Genomic DNA, 17824 nt, shown 5'->3' with positions numbered 1-17824 from the left:
GAGAGGAAAAGGCTCCCAGCCCAGCATGACTGATGACTGTGCTGCAAATTGTCCATTTGGGAACTTTTGGTTTGAATGCTGGCAATCGGTGTCAGGCAGGGACAGCTTGTACATCCGACCCCCGGGAAGGATTCTCCCAGCTTGGAGTACCCCTTGCCAAAAACTAGCTTAGTAACCAGAGCCTTGCAAGAGCCGATCCCAGGCAAGCTTTGCAGCAGGAATGTCATCGCACCAAACGCACAGAAAGCAGGAGGGAAAAGGTTCCACCCGGGAACTCTGTCAACGCCTGCTGCCTTGAAGCAGGCAGGACCGGAGCAGGGGGAGGCCGAGCATGAAGTCACTGGCAGAGCCCCGCTTCTGGTGGAAAGTCTCGGCTTTCTGAAAGGAACGGCTTAGAAAGCTGCAAAAATGAGCTCGAGGGAGGCTGCAGCCCTTCCTCCCACGGGCAAGCTGGCATGAGTGAGTTTGGGCCACAGCACTGCTCTTTCCACACCACTTTCAAAAAGGATACAGGTCCCCAACCAGGTCACCTCCTCCGGGCAGAAGAGCAAAGGTGTGTCGCCATCTTGTTACGAAGACCGGTTTTATTTACAGTTGCAATACATGAAATGTACGGGGCAGGGGAGTGTACAAAAAGGCGGCGGGGGGGGGGGGTAGCTCAGCAATTTTTTGTCCTAAGCGTCTTAACTGGAGGCCGTGGCAGAGAAGAGTCCTTGGTCCATGTTGGGTCTTGCCCTTCAGTGGGGCGGCCTCCCCGGTGTGACCAGGCTCTGCTCCGCAGGGACGGTGTGTCGGCAGACCCTCCACGTCTGAGCCGCGGGCAGCAACACTTCAGTCTCCTAAACCAAGGCTGGTGATGGACAGTGGGCAGTTTGTTACACCCAGCGGGTGGGGGGGGGAGGGAAATCAGTTTTCAAGGGGGTGGGGGTGGTTTAGCCTCTCCACAGCTGCCCGAGAAAAAACAACAAGGGGGGCCCCTGCCAGATTTCATTCCGCTTGCGGGTCAAGCAAGACAGGCTGCGTCTCACGCCACCCGCCTTCAAGTCTGCTGGTAATACTGATTGTAGTTCCACGCATTTTGGTAGCTGTAGCTGCTGTAGTTCTGCAAGGGGAGCACAGGAGAGGTTACGGAGATGCCTCCCACTCTCTAACAAGGCTTGCTGCAGGCCGACGTTTCTCCCACCCCGCCCCTTCATCCCACTTGGCTGCTTCCTTAAGTATTGACCGCCTCCTACCAACTCACTAGCCATGGGTCCACCTTCATCAGTCTGGTTTCCTCGCCTACTACTACGGGAGCTGCCTGAATCCAAGACTAGGTTTTCCGAGTCAGACGACCAAGTCAGACCATTGGCTCAGGATTATCTACCCAGACTGGCAGCGGCTTCTCCAAGGTTGCAGGCAGGAATCTCTCTCAGCCTGATCTTGGAGATGCTGCCAGGGAGAGAACTTAGGACCTTCTGCATGAAGGTGCTCTTCCCGGAGAGATCCCATCCTCACCGGGGCATTTGAGTTGTGCGCCCCTGCACTATACCACAGCTGTAGACAAATATGCAAACCATTTCACAATTTACATTAATTCACAATTTAGTCAGTTACAAGGCTGAAATCAACTGATTCTTGTGACAGCTAGAAAACTCTATTTAAAAATCAAAATGTCTATTCTCATCAGTGTCTGGGACAAGATACACTTTTAACAAAATCTAAAAGGGAGAACACATACATTTATACTTCTAGACGCACACACCTATTCTCCTAATGGCAGGGAACAGCATCCAGACCAAGTTAGCGGTCATGAAATTAACTGGACGAAATGAGCGATCGTTGACTCGTCCCATTTAGTCCAGTGGGGCTTAGTGTGTGCGCCTCAGTGCCCGTTCCTCATAGGAAACATTGGAAGTGGCCATATACTGAGTCAGACCCTTGGTCTATCTAGCTCAGTATTGTCTTCACAGACTGGCAGCGGCTTCTCTAAGGTTGCAGGCAGGAGTCTCTCTCAGCCCTATCTTGGAGATGCTGCCAGGGAGGGAACTTGGGACCTTCTGCTCTTCCCAGAGCGGCTTCATCCCCTGAGGAGAATATCTTGCAGTGCTCACACATCAAGTCTCCCATTCAGATGCAACCAGGGCAGACCCTGCTTAGCTATGGTTGCTACCACCATGCTACCACAAGACCAGCGATCCTCTCCTCCTGCTCGGACATCTCACCTGGTACCAAGTGTTGTAGTTATACGCTCCGGTGGTGCTGTTGCTCACGTCTGCCGCCATCAGTGGGGTGATGCCCGTGGTTGCCACGGCAAGGTTGCCGCCTCCTCCTGCCACGCCTTCCTCTATCCTCATCCTCTTCTCGTCGGCCTCCTCGGCACTGCTTGGAAGTGCAAAAAATGCAGTCAGCGGACATCCTGGAACGGGGCCGGGGTCTTTGGATACGTTTCTTACGTTATGGGACACCAGAGCCCTCTTCAGCCGTTAGGCAAAAGGTCTCAGTTGTCCCTGTCAATTCCCCACTCATTGGCTTGGCCGCATTCATCCGAAGAGTCGCCACATCCATGATGGCGGGCGCTCCCACAATCGGATGACTGGAGTGGGATTTCTAGCCCCATTTTGTATCCTCTAACTTGTGAAGAGCACGGTTTGTATAATGGCTGAAAAAGGCTTAGCTCTCTTCAAAATCTAGTTAAAAGTTTAATTTTGTGTGTGTGTCTGTGTGTCTGTGTAACAGACAGAAAAATGCCCAATACAGCCTTGCAAACATAGGCTCTCTGGTGGCTATATTTGGCCTAACTCTGGAGCAAAAAACTATATTTGGCCTAACTCAGTGAGCCCAAAACTCACTGCTCAAAACTTGGTATCGAGTGGGTTGGTCCTCGTGAAGGTCTTGCCAGGTTGTGGCAACCGGATTCTTTTCCTTAGAAGGATCAACAAGGTTACATTATTTTTTTATTTATTTTGCAACCAGGCGAGTGACTATTTGAAGGGCCACCCCAACGTGTGTGAAACTAACAACTGCTCCCTCTCCTGTTCTACCCCAAAGATTTGTGAAAAGGAAAAAAATCAAACCACTGCTCTTCAAAAATGCAGACCTTTGCCAAGAAACGTTGCCAAATCCCCCAATCACCTAGCAGGCACCGAAATCTGCGGAGCGTTCAGCAGGCATGAAAACAGGGAGGGCATGCACGGGTGACAAGGGATTTGCCATGGCACAATCTTTGCCCTTAACTGAACTGGGCCCCCAGTGTTCTCTCTAACTTTTTCCAGTGTGTGGAATGAATGTTGTTCTGAGCGGCAGTGTCAAGGCAATGTGTGCGCACATCTTAGAGGGAACACTGGTCCTCACCCATTCTCCAGGAGTCTCTTCCTCATCACCTGTTGGTTCAGGAGCTTCTGATGCTCATCATAGGAGGTCAGCAAGCTGGTAGCACAAAAAAGGAAACCGAGCGTCAGAACAGAAGGCCTGTGCAGTCACAAGGGTGAAAGAGTCAGGAAAGCTTTTAAGCTCATTCGGTGTGCATAACGCTCGCAACGGTGGTGTTGCTTCCCGGTTACCTGTTTATGCTAGAGCCAAAGTCCTCGAGAAACTCCACCCTGCGCTGGGAGAAGATGATCTTCGTCTCCAGCGGGAGGCCACTGGTCAGGGCTCGGTCAAAGCTGCTCATGGTGTTGCCCTCGTTCTGCCGGACGTCGGCACTGAACTCCATCTCCAGGAGGTTGGCGTAGAGCTTGGCGTTATCCTGCGGGGAAGGAAAAGGGGGTGCAGGGAGGCGGGGGTGAGATTCACAACCCGGGAACGGCAGGGGGAACGACTCAGAAGAAGCGGCATCAAGAAGAACGATTCTTCTACATCAAGAATGATTCTTCTGCAAGAAATTATTTGTTTCTTATGCGTTTCAAATTATTCGAGAATTATTCTTCTGTGTCAAGAAGCAGCCAGCTCAAGTTCTACACCAAGAAAGCTTGTACTAGTAAATAGAACTTTAGCAAAACTCTCTCCCCCTCCCATAATCTGACCCCTGCTAACTGGGCAAAGAGACACCTTTTAACTTGGTGGTGATTCTCTTTATTGAGCAGGGGGAGAGTAACTGGCCCTCTCCACCCCCAGCACAGCATCCCTCCAATGGCTGTTGCTGGTGTCTGTCTTGTGTTTCTTTTTAGATTGTGAGCCCTTTGGGGACAGGGAGCCATCTGATTTGTTATTTCTCTTTGTAAACTGCCCTGAGCCATTTTTGGAAGGGCGCTATAGAAATTGAATTAATAATAATAATAATAATAATAATAATAATAATAATAATAATAATAAATACACACTAATTATTAATAATAATACACCTGTCTGATTGTGTAAAATAATAATACACACACACACACACACACACACACACCCTTCCCTCTCTCCCCACTCCCTCCCAAATATACTCTCCCTCACTCACTCACTCACTCCCCCTCCCCAAACCCACACTCCGCATTCTTTACCGGGTCCTTCTCCAACGCCTCCAGGAGGATCTTGCGGGCTTTGATGAGGTTCTTCTGCACCTTCAACACCTGCCGGGCCAGTTTGACCGAGTAGAAAGACGACACGGGCATCCCCTCGTTGTCCCGAATGGCCTCCATCAGGAGCGTCTCGGCCATCTCCATGTTCCCCTGCCGGCGCTCCAGGCCCACCCGCCGCAGGCGCACCATGGCCAGGCCGGGGACGCAGTCCTCGAAGGACTTCAAGATGCGCCGGGCTTCCTCCACCTCTCCTGCAGGGAGGCGCAGAGGAAGGAGATCAGCCGCCGCTGCCGAAACGCAAGCAGCCCGCGGCGGCCTTGGGAGACACCGAGAGCAGGTACCCCCCCCCCCCAAGTCAGAGCAAGAAGCCTCTGCCCTTTTGGAAGGGGTGGGCGGGCCTCCTCCTTGCAAGCCGGGGAAGAGCCCTGCTCCTTCCCACTGCCCGGTCCTCCTCTTTGCCCAGCCAGGCAGGGCTTGGGGGCAGTGTTCCCTCCAACAGGGATTCCCAGAAGCCACTGCAGCTGGGGATCCTGGGAGTTGTAGTCAACACCACCTGGGAATCCCTGTTAAAAGGGAACATTGCGCAGGGGAGGAATGTCCTTCCTGGACCACAGAGATGCTTCTGGCATTGCTCCGCCCCATCTGTACAGGCAGCATCAGGGAATCCCAGAGCATCCTTATTCCCTCCCCAGGAGGATGCTCATCCCAACACACTGGCAACCGAGGGGAGCAACGCTGCCAGTGGGGGGTGTGTGTGTGTGCGCGCACATGCACACGCAATCCAACACAAGGCACCAAGCCTGGACATCCCTTGGCAAGGAAGATAAGTGCTAATGACAGCTGTCTTGGGGTCGGGGTAGGAATGAGTTGTCCCCTTTGCTGAGCAGGGTCTGCCCTGGTTTGCATCTGAATGGGAGACTACATGTGTGAGCACTGGGAAATATTCCTCTTAGGGCAGGCCTGCTCAACTTAGCAAACCACCCCCCCCCCCCGCACCCCAGAGCTGTTTTTGGATTGCAACCAGTGTTCCCTCTAACAGGGATTCCCAGATGTTGACTACAACTCCCAGAATCCCCAGCTGCAAATAGCTTCTGCCAGTTGTCGTCAACAACATCGGGGAATCCCTGTTAGAGGGGACACTGATTACAACTCCCATAATCCCCAGCCCCAGTGGCCAACAGCCACGGTTTATGGGCCCTGTAGGCCAACATCTGCAGGAGGGCCGAAGTTGAGCAGGCCTGCCTTAGGGGATGGGACTCCCTGTGTGAGCACTGAAAGAGATTCCCCTTCAGGGATGGGGCCGCTCTGGGAAGAGCCCCTGCCTGCTTGCATGCAGAAGGTTCCCAGTTCCCTCCCTGGCAGCATCTCCAAGACAGAGCTGAGAGAGACTCCATTGCTTCCTATGTTGCCAAACTCCAGATCTTTGAATTCTGCACACATTTTTGGCTCGATAAGGAGTTCTGTGATATCAGAAGGCCTGCCTACTCCTGCAACGCAACTTAAGGTGGTCCAATAGATCACTGGTCTATTTACCAGTCGGTCAGGACTACCTCTGGCTGACTGGGTATATGGGTTACTTCTTCAGCCAAGCGGGAGGAGATGCAGGGACGGTCAGCTTCTCCTCACCTTGTCTCTCCTCAAACGCTGCCCACAAGAGGTGAATGGTGGGCTTCCGGGGAAGGTGGTAACAGCAAGCTCGCTGGAAGACGCTCCTGGCTCCGGCCACGCTGTGGCTTTCCAGGTATCTTGTGTACTGGATTGGAGAAAGGGGAGGTGGTTAGGATTTCAGTCAATCCATTCCTTTATTACAGTCACCAACCAGCACAATATACAAACAGAAGCCTGACAAAATAAGGCTATGATACAATAAAGCACATAGTTAAGCAGAGTTAATGATTCTTACAGAACTCCTGGCGAGTTTTATGGGCTATTAAACAGAACTTAGCCACATGATAAGATCTCAAGTCATTCTGGCAGTGAAAGGATAATCGAGATAAAAAGAATCTGTACTACCTGGACGGCAGCTAATAAAAGGGGTTATAGGTTCATGCCATATATCTCAATAAAACTGACAATACAGGACCACATGAGCCATTGTTTTAATCTCTCCCAATTTATTTATTATTTTATTTATTCAATTTCTATACCGCCCTTCCAAAAATGGCTCAGGGTGGTTTACACCGAGAAATAATAAAGAAATAAGATGGATCCCTGTCCCCAAAGGGCTCACAATCTAAAAAGAAACACAAGATAGACACCAGCAACCGTCACTGGAGGGATGCAGTGCTGGGGTCGGATAGGGCCAGTTATTCTCCCCCTGCTAAATAAAGAGAATCACCATGTTAAAAAGGTGCCTCTGATTTAAGGAGACAAGTACTTTCTTTCTAGGGGATTTTTTTATATCTTCCTTCTGGGACTGCTGTTGGCAAGGCATTGCATCGTGCCTGTGTCAAAGCTCTGCAGTATTTTGGCACGGTTCTCTGGTTTAGGTATATGGCAGGGTTGAAACTCAGAACTTGGTTGCCCAAATGGACACCAAAAGGAACAGAGCCCTGATCAATTTGATGCTCCATGTCATATATGCTTTGGCTGAGTTTGACGCTGGCATCTTCATATCCTAGAGTTATCAGTGCAAAAGGGGAGAAACCATGGGTTCCTTGGAGGAAGAGCAGGATAGAAAATGTAAATAACACCACCACCACAGGGGCCAAAGAAATCACCATCAGCCAATTACAAAAAGCAGCTTTACTGGGAACAGCCTATATTCTGCGACGATATCTATAACCATTGACAATAAAATTCTGGCATCCCAGGTCCTTGGGAAGGACTTGATGTCTGGATAAAACAAACCAGTCAATAACACCTGTCTGACTGTGTAAACGATGATGAAGATAATAATTATTAATAATAATGTGGCAGCTTTTCCTCCAGCTCTCTTTTCCACCTGGAGTGACAGATATCAAGTGGAGCTAAACCGGCAGGGTGGGAAACCGGCTTCAGCTGGAATTCGGAGATATTCATCCATGCTCTGGCCTCCACTTTAAGCAGCCCAGAGCTGTTAAGATTTTCACTCCACCGGACAATAAAAGACAGCCTCAAAAGGTCCAAGAGTGCTTGGAACGCAGGTATTGGTGGGGTAGGGTGGGGCAGCCTGCCGGAGGAAGGGGCCCACCTTGATCCAGAACTCCTCGTAGAGGGCGCAGGCGATGACGCAGCGCTCAAAGAGGATGATGGCGCGCTCGTGGGAGCCGCTGGCAATCTCAAAGTCCAGGTAGTCCCGCCAGTTCCGCAGCTGGGCCCGCTCCAGCGGCTTCACGTGGAAGTAGGGCCGCTTGATCTGCAGCAAGAAGGGGTGGGGGGAGAGGAACCAAGCGGCAGTGAGGGAAGGAGCCCCACGGAGGGGCAAAATGCGAGCGGGGAAGTTGGGGGGGGGGAAGGGCCGCGGCGGGAGTCCCTCGGCTTCGACTCAGCCGACTCACCGCAGGCAAAGAGCGGAGGGGAGCTCCATCTCCCCACGGGCCAGGCCTTCAGACACAGGGCAAGAGCATCTATATGCAGGCAGAGTGTGGGAGCCACAAGAAGAGGCCCAGAAGGCACTTCTAGCCTGCTGAGCTATTGCTCTCGCTTGCCGACTCACTCTGCCCCGGGGCAATGTTGTAAGAACCTGGGAAGCTGCTGTCGAGCGAGTCAGACTATTGTTCTATCTAGCTCAGTACTGCCGGACACTGACCGGCAGAGGCCCTCGAGGGGCCTTTCCAGGCCCTACCCGGAGATGCTGCCAGGGGTTGAACCTGGGGACCTTCTGCAGGAAAAGCAGCTGCTCAATGGTCCCAGCCCTATGAACTGTCCCCTTCGCTAAGCAGGGTCCACCCTGGTTTGCTTCTGAATGGGAGACATGTGAGCAACGGAAGGTATTTCCCCTGAGGGGATGGGGCCACTCTGGGAATAGGATCTGCCTGCTTGCATGCAGGAGGTTCCAAGACCCCTCCCTGGCATTTCCCGATAGGGCTGGGAGAGAGATTCCTGCTTATAATCGTAGAGAAGCCGCTACCAGTCTGGGTAGACAATACTGAGCCAGATGGACCAAGGGTCTGACTCAGTATAAATGGCAGCTTCCTATCTTCCTAACATAGCGGGAAGCTATTATAACAGCAGAGAGCACAGGCAGTGCACAATGGTCCCCGCAGAATTAACGGCAAGGTGTTTTGCTCCGAGGAGCTACACAGCACTCTGAGTGAGAGGGTCTGTTCAGACATCACGCAGAACCTTTGTGAAAGCTGGGGGCCTGCCCGGCGCCTCGGATTCAGGGGCGTGCCCTCCTCCCTCCCACCCCTGCCCCCAACACCCACTTTCCATCTAGGTCAAAATCAACTCAGATTGTTGCGATGGCTGAACCGACCCCATCTGGGTTTATTCTAGCCAACTTCCGGCAAATGAATCGTCGTCTGTACCCAAGCTTACTTGCAGCAAGCAAGCTAGAAGCGGCCGAGACTGGACGTGGCATCCGGCCTTCTCCGTCTTGGCGGATTTTCGGTTCATGGCTTACCCGAGGCAGGAAGTGGGCGCTCGTGCAGGGATGAGGGAGGGGTCCGCGCCTGCTCTCAAGGCACAGAGGCGTTGTACAGAGCCCAGAGAGCTGCAGGACATCTGAACCTGTTGAGCACCCCTCTGGCTCCCCAAATCTCACAGATGCCCCCTGCACACACACTCCACGACCATCACTGGCCACAGTGCCAGGTTCTGCATCCGTGCGGCAAAATCACCGGCACTGCAGAGCAGCCAGGCTGCTTTCACGGATCACACATGGCAGCCTTCTCTTTCCAGAAACTAACTCCAAGGGGCCTCCCCTGCATCGGACAACCGCACACGCTCAGCTCTACGAACCCCTTCCTCGAAATTCCAGCGCTTGCTGACTTCTGCCTCGTTCTGGCTGAAGATCTGCTGGCGGATGGAAACCACCAGCTCCTGGATCTTGTCTTGCTCCAGGTGGCCCTGGAATCCCAAAAGGCAATTAGCTCAGATTTCGGTCGTGTGCAGAAAGCGACGGAAAGGGCTCCCCAACCTGGCCTTCCAGGATCGAGCCAAAGATCTATTGATTTATTTTTGTTATCTGATTTATAGACCGCCCCTCCAAAAATGGCTCAAATAAAAAGACAATTCGAATCGATTAACAGTTTAAACCAAAACTAAATCACTTAAACAATTAAAGTCATTTAAACATTAAAATCATTTAAAGCCAGCATTAAAAAATCTAGGCTCCAGCACCCACCAAGACGTGGCTCGTGTCTCCTGCCTCCAGCTTGGCTTCTGTCTTCAGCGGCAGGTCCTCCCCGGGGGGGGCCTCCTCGGCCTCCGCCTCGGTGGTCTTGGCCACCGTCTCGGAAACCATCTTCGACTGGAGCCACAGCAGCTCCTCCATGGACAGGATGTCTCTGGGGGGGTGGCTGGCTACGTGCTCCTTGAACCTGCGCCCAGAGAAGAGGTCATGATCCGGCTGCTTCCGGGGAAAGCCGGCAAGCGGGCTGCCCGCTGTCGCCCGACGCGGCCACCAGAGGCCAAGCGGGCTGCGGGAGCTGGAGGAGACCCTCGTGGGGCGGTTGGCAGCACAGTGGTGAAAACAACGTTTGACAGCATCTTGAACAAAAACGAGGTCAAGGGCAGTCCCCCCGCCCCACCAAACCTAAATGTGACCCGATCCGTTTACTGGGCCCGGGTGACGTTTTGGCTGAAAGTGAGTATTTGCACCGTAACAACAGAAGAACAGTCCAGCTGGATCAGGCCCAAGGAGGCCCATCTGGTCCAGCATCCTGTTTCACACAGTGGCCCACCAGATGCCTCTGGGAAGCCCACAGGCAGGAAATGCCCTCTCCCCTGCAACGGGTTCTTGGTGTTGCTCCCCTGCAACGGGTATTTAGGGGCATCTTGCCTCTGAGGTTGGGGGTGGCCCACAGCCCTCCGACTAGTCGCCCTTGACAGACCTGCCCTCCATGAAGTTCTCCAAACCCCTCTAAAAGTCATCCAGGCTGCCAGCAGTCACCACATCTTGTGGCAGAGAATTCCACAAATTAACCCAACTCTGTGTGAAACTGCACTTCCTCTTGTCGGTCCCAAATTTCCTAGAAACCCTGCTAACTTGGCAAAGAGGCACCTTTTAACGTGGCGATTCTCTTTATTTAGCAGGGGGAGAGTAACTGACCCTATCCACCCCCAGCACAGTCCCTCTAGTGACTGTTGCTGGTGTCTGTCTTGTGTTTATTTTTAGATCGTGAGCCCTTTGGGGACAGGGAGCCATCTTATTTCTTTATTATTGCTCTGTGTAAACTGCCCAAAGCCATTTTTGGAAGGGCGGTTATAGAAACCAAATTAATAATAATAATAACAGAAATCCATTTCCCTTGTGTGTTATGAGAGGGGGAGAAAAACTTCTCTCTCTCTCTCCCCACACCATACATGATTTGATAGACCTCGATCATGTCTCCCCTCAGGCTTTTCCCGAAACTAAAAAACCCCAGGTGTTGTAGGGGATGACCATGAGAGGGAAACAGAACCCTTGCAGCACCTTGGCAGGCGTGCATGCCCTTCTAGAACCAGCATTTTCCTCCTGGAGCTCATAAGAGCGGGCTCAGTCTCTCTTAACGGGCCCCCCCAGCACTGAGAAAACAATAGCACTGTGTGGAGGGCAGCACAGTGGGAAATGGCTCTCAAACAGGTGGGTGTGTTGAGTGGTTGTTGTGGGTTTTTTTGATTGAAAAACGGTGGTGATCAGCGATCTAGGTTCTCGTTCTCTCTCCCCCTCCCCAACTGAGCTCACCACTGCAAGATGGTTGGAGCAGCAAGTTTAAAGAATGGTTCATTGTAACCCTTAAATGCTACAGTGAGACCAGACAGGAATCCACAGTCCTCTTGGGACTGGGACACAGCTGGCCAACTGCTACACCTGTGTCTTCCCATTTTATGTATTAAAAAGAAAGATATCCAACTAAGTCCTCCCAATAGAGCTCCAAGTGGTTAACAACCATCTGATACAATAAAACCACAACACTCAATCACAAGAAAAACAAAACATGGCATCTCGAGCAGGAAGCCAAAAAACAACAACAACAACAACAAAACCTAAGAGAGAGGTTCAGAGACAGACTATAGGCATGTCTAAAAGGCCCAAGTAGAATCCTAGAATGTCCAAGCTGGAAGGGACCCTGGGAGGTCCGCTAGCCCACCCCCTGCAGAAACTGCTACAGCAGCCCTGAACAAAGTAAGACCCGGGGCCCAGATCTGGCCCGTGGGGACGTTCTTGATGGCCCAGGTAGCCAGTGACAGCCGTAAAATTTGGCATTTTTCCTTACTGGAAAAGTAAGGTACCCACTAATGGAGCAAGAATGGGGTTTGTCTGCTGGCCACTATCCTTGGTTAAAACTGTGGGCCCCTGGGGGGGAGGGAAGGACCCATAGCCCGTGCTCTCTCCCAGATGTTGTGGACTACAACTCCCATAATCCCCAAGCAAAAGCCATTGCAGCGGAGGATTCTGGGAGTCGTCGCCAACAACAGCTGGGACTCCCTGCTGGAGGGGCACACGGAAACCCAGGACTTACTTCTCCCAGTGGTGGCTGTAGAGCTGGGTAGGCGTAGAGAGCACGCGGTCGTAGATGGCCGTGACGGCCCTCAGGTCGCCCTGCTCCCGCTGCCACTCGGCGTAGAGCTCCCAGAGCTTGTCCGAGCGGAAATCCACTCCGGCAGCCGCCACGGCAGACTCAAACGTGCTGCAAGACACAGAGCGGGGGGGAGAGCAGGGAGCGAATGGACTCCTCGCCATCTGGAGAGAGGCGGCTTCGGGCCCTGCCACCGGCACAGGAATCTCGAGCCACATCTCCCCCCACCCCGGTCCCCCTCTGATCCTACCTGGCTAGCGATCAGGGGTGTAGTGGGACGGGCAGGGACAGAGCGCGGGCACTTCTTGGCTTCTGTGGCTGTTGGGGTGGGCGTGGCCATGAGCCGGGATTTAAAGAACCCCCACCCCACCCAGCCTACTATCTGGGGCCATTTGCCCCGTGATCAGCCATCAGGGGAGCGCCTGCAGTCCTGAATGTGCAACTACACCACTGGCTGTGATGAGCAGGGATACACACAGGCGCTCGTCACCTTTAGATCGGGAGCAGCGCTCCCTCTCACAGGGATTCCCAGATGTTGTGGACTACAACTCCCAGCATCCCCAAGCCAAAGCCATCCCCACGCTTCTCCCAGCCTCTCCATCTCTACCTCCGACGCTTCCCCCAACCACTCAGCCTTCCCAGAGCCGGTGCTGGGTTGGGATTTAAGGAACCCCCACCCACCCACCAACCCACCGTACTATCTGGGGCCATTTGCCGCACGATCAGGGAACAGTGCTATCGGAAATCCCGACATTCCCAGACGCTTTTATTAAGAGAATTTTGGCTTTAAAAAAAAGCCGGCGAGTGTCTATCCCTCAGGGCTGCAAAGACAGGCTTGGAACTCTGCAGCAAAGCTGAATGAAATCTCTGAAGCCAGGAAGGGGGTTTAATTGGTTAAGGAAGGGTTGGAAAGGGGGCGCGGGCAGGATTCAGGGGGCCACCGAGTTCCTTCCCCTCCTCCCACGGCATCCGCTTTCATGCAGCCCCCAGCAATTCTCCCGGGACCTACCCACAGATCTTCTGGGCTGAATCGGGGAGATTCATATCCAAGGTGGTCTGCAGGAAGGAAATGTAGTGGATCCACAGGTCCATGCTGAGAGGGATCGACTGCAGGCCTCGCTGGAAAACCTGGGCAGCGGCGGCAGCGAAAAGGAAGGATTGAGGGCAACAGAGACTTATACAGCACTTTTCAGCAGACTGTCCCAAAGCGGTTTACAGAGATATAAATAAAAATGGCTCCCTCTGTACAATCTAAAAAAGAAACAGAAGACTGCCACCAGCCACAGTAAGGATGCTGTGATGGGGATGGATGGGGCAGGTTGTTCTCCCACTGCTAAACAGAAGAGAACCACCACTTTTAAAGAGGTGCTTCTTTGCTCAGTCAGCAAGCAACTCCATGCCACAGGCTCCCACAGGAAGGCAGGGAGCTGCCTCAGGCCGGGTGAGACCATTGGTCCTTCTGGCTCAGTGCTGTCTAACCCAGCCACCCCCCCAGCTGTTTGGGGACTACAACTCCCATAATCCCCAGGGACAGTGGCCAATTGCCAGGGACTGTGGGAGTTGTAGGCCAACATCTGCAGGAGGGCCAAAGTTGAGCAGCCCTGCTCTAATTTGACTGGCAACAGGCCTCCAGGTAGGACATTTTCCTCAAGCTTAGCGAGAGATGCTGCCAAGAGCCAAACCTTCTGCATGCAAAGCAGATTCTCCACCACTGAGGTACAGACCCTTGGGAAGAACTGGGGGGTCCCGATGGCTTTCTCCCCTCCCTTCACACTCAGGTTTGGATTCCTTCCTCTCCTCTGAAGTCCCAGGGGCTGGGATAGAGATTGTATGGACAGGTACTGCTTCAGGTACAGCACGTGTCTGCCACATTTGGGCCAGGAAGGCATTTTTCCTCCCCAGGTAGAACTGGCTCATCGGAACATAGGAAGCTGCCATATACTGAGTCAGACCATTGGTCTATCGAGCTCAGTATTATCTTCACAGACTGGCAGCAGCTTCTCCGAGGTTGCAGGCAGGAATCTCTCTCAGCTCTATCTGGGAGATGCTGCCAGGGAGGGAACTGGGAACCTTCTGCTCTTCCCAGAGCAGCTCCATCCCCTGAGGGGAATCTCTTGCAGTGCTCACACATGTAGTCTCCCATTCATATGCAACCAGGGCAGACAAGGAGCTCGCTTGTTTGAGAATTGATTCCTTGCCTTCACCTGTGAGCTGCATACCTGTTCCCGGCACACGGTTTGAACTGGGGCAGTCGGTGGCGGAGAGGAGGCGAGAGAGGAGGTGAGAAGGCACAAGAACGCACGCCACCCACCCACCCCGCAGGCATCCCGTTACCTCCTCCGTCTCCTTGATGAAATCAAAGCGCCGTTCGATGTCTGCGTATTTCTTCCAGTAGCCGTAGCAGTAAGGGTACCGCATGAAGAAGGTGTCAAAGGCTTTCCGGGCAGCATAGATGTGATTCTGCAGGAGGGAGGGAGGAGATAGCTCTGGGAGTCCCAAAAGGTAGAAGAGAAAAGGTCCAAGGGGACCCACAAAAACAAAGACTGCTTCTGGGGAAAGGTGAATGAAGGTCTCAGAAGCATCTATAGGCCCAGCAAGCAAAATATAATAAGCCACAGGAAAACAGGAAGCTGCCTCCTATTGAGTCAGACCCTTGGTCCCTCTAGCCCAGTTTTGTCAACCCGGACTGGCAGCGGCTTCTCCAAGGCTGCAGGCAGGAATCTCTCTCAGCTCTATCTAGGAGATGCTCCCAGGGGGAACTTGGGTCCTAGATGCTCTTCCCAGAGCAGCCCCATCCCCTGAGGGGAATCTCTTACAGTGCAGGAGTGTAAGAATCTCTTACAATATATACAGGAGTGGGGGTAAAGGGGCTTCTCTTGTGTCGTCTTTATAAGTAACATACTTAGAAACAGGGCTGCCGGGAACAAATACAGCCGTTAAATAACTACGCCTTTGGATATCCAAGTCGAGGTTAAATTCCTTGGTGCCACAGCTCCCTAGCGCCTGGGATTTGTTAAGCCCTGCTATATGGGGGGGGGGGTTTGTATGAAAGAGCATTGCGAGAGTTAATCCTTCCCTCAACTGTGGTTTGAGTGACGGGGCCCTCAGTGCCGTGGGCTCAGATTCTGCCCCTGGGCTTGGATTAAGGGAGCCAGCGTGGTGTAGTGGTTAGAGTGCTGGACTAGGACCGGGGAGACCCAAGTTCCAATCCCCATTCAGCCATGAGACTAGCTGGATGACTCTGGGCCAGTCACGCATCTCTCAGCCTAACCTACTCCACAGGGTTGTTGTGAAAGAGAAACTCAAGTATGTAGTACATCACTCTGGGCTCCTTGGAGGAAGAGCGGGATATAAATGTAATAATAATAATAATTCTGTCCCGGGCGCCCATTCCGCCCCCGGGTTCCCAAGGAGCTTCCAAACAAGCATCCCTCTGGAGCAGGCAGGCCAGCCCTCCCACTCGGCCTACCTCTTGCTCCACATATTGCAGCAGATCAGTCCATGCTGTGAAGTCGAGCGGGTTCTCCTGCGCCGCCCTCCAGTAGCGCTCAAACTCCAGAGGGTATGGGATGGAGAGCTCCTCCATGGGAGGGTTGAGGGCCACGTGCATCATCACGTCGGCGGCGGGGGGCTGAGGGGCTTCCTCCCTGGCCGGCTCGGGGCGTAGTGCCATGCCGCTGGCTTCCAGCCCGACCCCGTTGCACCCGCCAGGCACTGGCGTGGTCGTCGTTGCCGCCTCCTCCTCCGGCTTCGGGGTGCCGTTGCTCGCTGGCTTGGGAAGCACGTCTCGGTCAGGGCTGATGGCTGCCGAGAACAAAGCGGGACAGGAGAATTCAGATAAACGGCCTTCGGGCGGTGTTTGCTGGGGGATGACGGGAGCCATTACAGCAGGGTTTCTTAATCACAGGTGCCGGGGGGGGGGGGGTGTTGGACTACAACTCCCATCATCTCCGCCTCAATGCCACAAAGGCCACGGCTGGGGATGATGGGCGTTGCAGTCCAGCAACATCTGGGGACCCACGCTTAAGAAACCCTGCATGACAGCCTCTCTCGTAGCGGCCACTGCAGTCCTGCTGTCACTGAATTGGTGATGCCTTGGTGATGCTCTCTTGCTCCATAGGGACACAGGAAGCTGCCATACACCGAGTCAGACCCTTGGTCCGTCTAGCTGAGTACGGCCTACCCAGACGGGCAGCGGCTTCTCCCAGGCTGCAGGCAGGAGTCTGATACCTCGGAGATGCCGCCAGGGAGAAGAACTCGGGCTCTCCTGCATGCAAGCAGGCAGGAGCAATTCCCAGAGGGGGACTCTCTTGCATCGCTCACCCATGGAGTCTCCCAACCAAATGCAAACCAGGGCAGACCCTGCTTAGCGAGAGGAGCATCCCTGCTTTGCTGCCACAAGGCCAGCTCCCCCTCTCCCTCCCCCCCTTAACACACTGAGCTGTGGCCCCATCCCTCTAAGGGGACTCCCTTGCAGCGCTCGCCCATGGAGTCTCCCATCCAAATGCAAACCAGGCCGGGCCCTGCTTAGCCAAGGGGATCATTCCTGCTGCTACCACAACCAGACCAGCTCAAAGAGCTCCCGATGGAGCCTCCAGGGGCAGAGGCAGTGTACGCCTCTGCACGCCTGGCCTGGGGAACCTGCCCAGCCGCCGACACCGCCTCCGGCTGCCGCCCTCCGCTGGGAGCAGGAGACTGGGGCAGGCGTGTACGGCGCGGGCCGCTGCGACCTCCCGGCCACAAGGCCCACCCTCAGGCCTCTCCCACTCCACAGCGCGCCCCGCCTCACCGGCCTCCTCCGCCCCCGGGACTCCCTCGCCGCCTTCGGCCCCGCCGCGACTAGGGCTGCCAGGCGCCTCCGGGCCTTCCGCCGCCATCTTCTCGCGGCCACCGAGAGGCCCCACTACGCCTGCGCGGCTGGGGTGGGGGGGGGTTGTGTGTGTTGTTGTTACCCGGATGGGAAGTGTGTGGAAACATGGCCACTGTAAGAGCGTCACTTAACCATACTGGGCATGCGCCAATGCTTCTGGGCATGCTCAGATGCAACACTGTGCATGACTGCCTTGGGAGAGCGTCGGAGGCTCAGTGGGGACGTCTAGGAAAACCATCGAGAGGCGGGAGGGAAGGAGGGAGGCGGGCGAGAACCATAGAGAGGGGCAGGGAAGGAAAGGTCCGGCGGGGGAGCGGCCTGTGAATAGGGAGGGGCCAAGCCACCCGGGAGGCGTGGCCTCGGGTTCTGCCAGCCTGCCTTCCTGCAAGCGCCGCAGCCGCCTCGAGTCCCTGCAGGTTCCCCAAAGGGCGTTCCTCGGGTGAAGCCCCGCCCCCCGCTGCTCTCCGCCCCCTCCTCTCCCTTCTCCTCCCCTGGGCTCCCTTCCGTGCTGGCTCTGCTTTGCTTCCGGGGCATGGGCAGCCGAGCGCACAGCCAAGAGTTAGGAAGCAAGAAGAAGAGAATCGAGTATGGCATGAAGGAATGAATGAATGGAATGAATGAATGATCTCAGATGCAGGACGGTGATCCATTCGGTGATCATTTTGGTGATCATTAAACAGTCGGATCATTTTGGTGATTTGGATTTGGTGATCCATTCGGTGATCCATTTGGACGGTGATCCATTTGGACTGACAGAAATCCATTTGGACGGTGATCTTCCAGGAGTGTTTAGGGGCACTCCAAGATGGACTGGAGGAGATGCT

At 54.1% G+C, this 17824-nt stretch overlaps 1 protein-coding gene across 2 annotated transcripts; it reads right to left on the bottom strand.

Annotated features, from left to right (window-relative positions):
- Positions 1 to 566: 566 nt before the first annotated feature.
- Positions 567 to 17085, bottom strand: LOC128337538 (pre-mRNA-processing factor 39-like). 2 transcript variants are annotated; one of them, XM_053278649.1, is made up of 14 exons: positions 16920 to 17085; positions 15600 to 15934; positions 14465 to 14590; positions 13140 to 13258; positions 12074 to 12241; positions 9754 to 9949; positions 9369 to 9476; positions 7657 to 7821; positions 6111 to 6237; positions 4467 to 4735; positions 3543 to 3727; positions 3334 to 3408; positions 2205 to 2364; positions 567 to 1102 (listed from the first exon to the last, which is right to left on the bottom strand). In XM_053278649.1, the coding sequence occupies exons 1-14, from the start codon at positions 17005 to 17007 to the stop codon at positions 1040 to 1042; spliced, it is 2184 nt and encodes a 727-aa protein (XP_053134624.1). In that variant the 5' UTR covers positions 17008 to 17085; the 3' UTR covers positions 567 to 1039. The 2 variants fall into 2 exon arrangements, with proteins under 2 accessions (XP_053134624.1, XP_053134625.1); XM_053278650.1 differs by having other exon boundaries at positions 2205 to 2361; positions 16920 to 17084.
- Between the last annotated feature and the right edge of the window lie 739 nt (positions 17086 to 17824).

The sequence above is a fragment of the Hemicordylus capensis genome, chromosome 14 (genome assembly GCF_027244095.1).
Source record: "Hemicordylus capensis ecotype Gifberg chromosome 14, rHemCap1.1.pri, whole genome shotgun sequence".
Lineage (NCBI taxonomy): Eukaryota > Metazoa > Chordata > Lepidosauria > Squamata > Cordylidae > Hemicordylus > Hemicordylus capensis.
This window is presented reverse-complemented; position numbering and strand designations above follow the sequence as displayed.